Here is a 4378-nt window from a genome sequence, read left to right as displayed (position 1 = left end):
AACCTAATAAGATAATATGTTTTTAAAATTAATGAACTTCATCTGTTTGAATCACTCTAAAACGTAAAAATTCTTTTTGTGTATAATACTATGCAAAAAACAGATTGAGAAACAAAACCACGTTGAACTTTTCCAAAACCAAAATATTTTCAATATTCACTTAAAACTTCTGATAAAAAAATCAAATATTCTATCGCCTCTCAGTGGCACAGCGATATGTCTGCGGACTTATAACGCTAGAATCCGTGTTTCAATACCCGTGGTGGGCAGAGCACAGATAGCATATTGTGTAGCTTTGTGCTTAATTACAAACAAATATTCTATCAAAATTCGTAAAAGTGATTATTTGTTCTACAAGGTAAATTACAGTGAATATCAAGAAATGTTATAAAAGGTACACTAAAGAACTAGTCACTAATGAGCTAATATTGGACTATGTTTATTTGCCGCTTACTTAGTCGCTCTTTTCCAGCAACTGACGATCAAACAGGTACTCTCCCATCCCATCATTCATAGCGCCAAGCTGACTGGTGTAGGTCTTCAGTTCATTAATGGAGATCACTTGTTCAGTGAGAAACTCTCCTTCAATGAAGTCCATCATCTGAGAAAAGAAATTAAGAATTAGCACCATATACTTATAAGCAAAACTGTTTTTATAATAACATATTCATACCTCTTTCAAAATACTCAGCGTGTATAATAAGCAAAGTACCAAGGGTTGCTTGTTCACCCAGTAAAATAGCGCATAAATTATAATTACTAATCAGTGAATTAAGTACTGGCCTGTTAGTTTTCAGAAAGTGTTTGAACACAGTTAACAACATGACGTTCATTTAATCACACAAATGAGTTCGTTAACAGGCTACTCCTACTACCACAACTTGTTGCTGCTTAGTAATTGTTTTTCACTTGAAAAGGCCTTAGAACGTAATACGTTTTCACCCCAAGATGCGTTATGCTCAGGATTGTCTTACTTTTGAGGATATCGTAAGAGTCATGTGATGTAAATATTTTTATAGTGTCATGTTCTTATGATCTATACAGCACACCGTCTAGTCTTAACCTATAGCTGTTTTTGTTTAGTTTTTAATAGACTGGTTTAATTGATGGTTATTACAACCAATTATAAATAAAATATATTTATTTATAATAAGCTTTCTGAAATCTAACCAACAAGACAATAGAACAAAAGACTCCAACTTTCTTTCAGAGGCGTTATTAGATATTACTATACATAGTTTCTTAGGATTCAGTGGCATAAACCAAAACAGAGTAAACTAAACGTATTTTTCTACTAGTACATATGTGTACCGTTTTCCTCGGATAAAACTATCCTGGACTATGATCCCTATAAAAATAAGCATCTTTATTACTTGGATGAGGATATTTTAAATATCTATAACTGATTTTTTTTATTTTATTTACTTTTTTTTTTATTTTGCTTAGCTGGCGATGTTCCTGTGGACATCCTTGTAAAATGGCTCTTTACCAACCCTTGGTGTTAACTTACGTGTGGATCATTGCATAATCTGTCAGCCATGTGATGAATATGGTGCAGCTTGTTCTTAACTGGCTCTTTACCAACCCTTAGTGTTAACTTACGTGTGGATCATTACATAATCTATCAGCCATGTGATGAATATGGTGCAGCTTGTTGTTAACATGCTTCTCCATATTCAAAGCATCTTCCAGCGCTTCCATTCCATTCTCCCAAGTGTCTTTATTTGGCATCTATGGAGATTACAATACATGAAAGTTAATAAAAGCATTAATTACTAAATCAAGCAAATCAGTGCATAATATTTTCTTTTTCAAGAAATATTTATTCTTTATAATGGAAAAGCCAGGATACCACATTAATGAAATCTAATGTTCTTCATAATGTTTAATCACTAAATCTTGTTACGTCCAAGCACAAGATTAACGTGAGAGGATGGTATTCCTATATACACAAGTAAACTTAGACTTATACATCAAAATACTTATTCATATACATTATTACCGTTGTTTACTAAAATATCATTAATAGCATTATCAAGCAGCATGTCTGACATTATTCTGATCGTTATGAAAGGAAATAACCAATGAATTGTGTACATGTACAAAACAAACTAAGACTTGTCATGTAATTGACCCACATTTTTGTTATTGATATACCAACACTTAACATAAATACGCGTATATTTTCCAATGAAGATTTTCAAAACACTGAAAAGCTAAATTAAAACTGGCAATAGCTAAATGATCTAACAGTGACCATTTATGGATCTAGCAGATAGTTTTAGATTATATTTAAATGTGCTAGTCTGGTAAATCTATAACTGATTAATTTGTACAATAGATAAGCGTTCCCTTAAATATACATGACAAATGATTCAGTTTCTAATTTATTCATTGTACAAAAATAACATAAAATCACAAAAAAAACGATTTTTAATTTTTTAAGTTACAAAAACTAAAACGTTTTTATAATATTTTACTCCGTTTTGTCTATATAAAACTAATATTTCAAAATATACCTTTATGTCCAAAGCAATAACTTTCCCACTTCGTTTGTTAATGTAATCGATAAGTTTTTGTGCATGCTCTCGTTCTTCATCAGAGCTGTGCTTGAAGAATGTGCTGAATCCTTTCCTACCAACAGAATTACTGCCAAAATGAGCTGCCATATTCATGTACACCAAACTAGCATGCATTTCTTCATTGATCTGTCGCTGGATAGCGCTAACGCATCGGTCGTCCAAAGAGTAACGGTCGGTTCTGGGTTCTTTCATGTCATTGTCTTTTCACAGCACACAGAACCATTAAATTAACAAATTAAACAAATTAAAACAATATAAGCTGTTAAGACTACAGTTTGCATTTGAGCCAATAGTAATACAAAATATACACAGACCTTGGAAAACTAAAAATGTTCATGAACAGATGTAATGTGAATAGCTATTTCTCATTCAGGTTTAAACTGTCTCAAACACATACAAATTGCTTGATAGAGTCTCTCTCTAACGTGTCCAAGTTTGAGTGTAAAGTTGTACAATGGACTATCTGTGTTGTGTCCTCTGTGGGGTTTGAATCCTGAATTTTAATGTTATAAGCCATGAAGCTAAATACTTAGCCACATAATGACACATAAAAACATACGTGAAACTGTAGTCAAAGTGCAGAATAACTTCACGCTAATCTAAGCGTAAGACTGCCGGTTTAATATTATACATCCAAACTTGTCACTGGCACTGTTTTAAGCTTTGCGTATTAAAAAAACATAAAAGATCAGAAATATGCCTAACTAAGAACAAATTGTTTAATTTCAATAAAATGTTAAGAGAGATTCAATTTCCTTTCATTTAATACTAGGGGAACACTCATGCTTCGAGTACGAAACATTTTGTATTTTTGGTTGTGATATTTTGTTTGTTTGTAGTTAAGAACAAAGCTACACAATAGGCTATCTGTGCTGTGCCCAAGACGAGTATCGAAACCTAATTTTCAGCGTTATAAGTCCGCGGACTTACCACTGAACTACTAGGAGGCTTAGTATTTCAATGCACAAAATTTATAAAATGTAACAGTCACAGTAACTTCATCAAGGTCTTCACTGTTTCCCATCTCAAAACCGGGTAGAGTTTCTTCTTCGACAGTGGCTTTTTCAGGTGACACGTCTTCAGCAGCATCATTTGTTCCGTTGTTCACTTCGTTCCAACTGAAATGTCCTGGACCATGATAACGCGAAAGCCTGTTGGCATGCACCACCTTTGGTTTACCTCGCCTACCACATTTTATTCGGAAAGTCAAGTCTGAGAGACGATCCACTTTGTCATATGGGCCTTCCCATGGAGAAGACAACTTAGGAGACTTCCCTTTGGTCTTGCTGGGATTATACAACCACATCTTGTCTCCTGGTACAAAGCTTCATGTAATCAGCAGGCGTTTTCAAGTTTGAACGTGCTTGATGGTGAATATCATCTATTCTTTCAGATAACACTTTCACGAACTCTCACACATTTTCAGGCAACTCTTCTTAAGGTGGGCGTCCTGTTATCAGATCCACTGGCAACCGAAGTTCCCGATCAAGCATCAGTGTATCCAGTGGCTTCATGCTCTGCTGTTCTATAGGCCATCAACAGTGGAGGGAGTAAGACATCCCAGTCATCTTGGCGGCTATTACAAAACTTTGCCAATTCCTGTTCAATTGTATATTTCTACCATCCCATCAGACAGTGGATGAAGTGGCGTTGTCTTAGTCTTTCGTATGCCAAACAACTTGCAGCATTACTAAAACACAGCTGCAGTTCATATGGCATACTAACCCTGAAGAAGAAATTACTAATAGCTGAAGCTACAGTTGTAGCTTCCTGATTTGGTATTGCATACGCCTCAG

At 34.5% G+C, this 4378-nt stretch overlaps 1 protein-coding gene across 1 annotated transcript in view; it reads right to left on the bottom strand.

The window, feature by feature from the left end:
- Nucleotides 1-329: 329 nt before the first annotated feature.
- Nucleotides 330-4378, bottom strand: part of LOC106475096 (soma ferritin-like) — an 8545-nt gene continuing 4496 nt past the window's right edge. Inside the window, exons 2-4 of the mRNA XM_013935792.2 lie at nt 2520-2782; nt 1603-1731; nt 330-601 (exon numbers count right to left, since the gene is read on the bottom strand). Coding sequence (XP_013791246.1) covers nt 455-601; nt 1603-1731; nt 2520-2782 — 539 coding nt within the window. The 3' untranslated portion in view covers nt 330-454. The remainder of the gene's footprint in view (nt 602-1602; nt 1732-2519; nt 2783-4378) is intronic.

This window comes from Limulus polyphemus, unplaced genomic scaffold (genome assembly GCF_000517525.1).
Source record: "Limulus polyphemus unplaced genomic scaffold, Limulus_polyphemus-2.1.2 Scaffold8074, whole genome shotgun sequence".
Taxonomy (NCBI): Eukaryota; Metazoa; Arthropoda; class Merostomata; order Xiphosura; family Limulidae; genus Limulus; species Limulus polyphemus.
Note: the sequence above shows the minus strand (reverse complement) of the source record. Positions and strands in the feature narration are given on the sequence as shown.